Below are 395 nucleotides of genomic sequence, written 5' to 3'. Positions count from 1 at the left end.
CGAGATGTTAGAAGGTGCTAAATCAATAGGTGCCGGAGATGCTACAATTGCTTTAGCGGGAGCTGCTGTCGGTATTGGAAACGTCCTCAGTTCATTGATTCATTCCGTGGCGCGAAATCCATCATTGGCTAAACAATCATTTGGTTATGCCATTTTGGGCTTTGCTCTCACCGAAGCTATTGCATTGTTTTCCCCAATGATGGCCTTTCTGATCTCATTCGTTTTCTGATTGCATAAAAAGTCATGAGATCAAAAAGAATTGTGAGAATGTAGTTACAGATGTAAAAAAAGTCAATATCTCGTTCTCTTGGTCCATAGATGGGGCGTCCTATCCGATGGATGAATGAGGAGCCTCTGTCGAGTAGTGAAATGATAGGATTCTTCTTTTCGGTTAA

General features: G+C 41.8%; 1 protein-coding gene across 2 annotated transcripts in view; it reads left to right on the top strand.

Moving 5' to 3' along the window:
* The window catches only part of LOC123127583 (ATP synthase subunit 9, mitochondrial-like), a 20,726-nt gene extending 20,470 nt beyond the window's left edge, over positions 1-256 (top strand). For both annotated transcript variants that reach the window (XM_044547331.1, XM_044547332.1), the window contains exon 3: positions 1-256. This exon is cut by the window's left edge. In XM_044547331.1, coding sequence (XP_044403266.1) covers positions 1-229 — 229 coding nt within the window. In that variant the 3' untranslated portion in view covers positions 230-256.
* Positions 257-395: the final 139 nt, after the last annotated feature.

Source organism: Triticum aestivum, chromosome 6A (assembly GCF_018294505.1).
Source record: "Triticum aestivum cultivar Chinese Spring chromosome 6A, IWGSC CS RefSeq v2.1, whole genome shotgun sequence".
Classification (NCBI taxonomy): domain Eukaryota; kingdom Viridiplantae; phylum Streptophyta; class Magnoliopsida; order Poales; family Poaceae; genus Triticum; species Triticum aestivum.
Note: the sequence above shows the minus strand (reverse complement) of the source record. Positions and strands in the feature narration are given on the sequence as shown.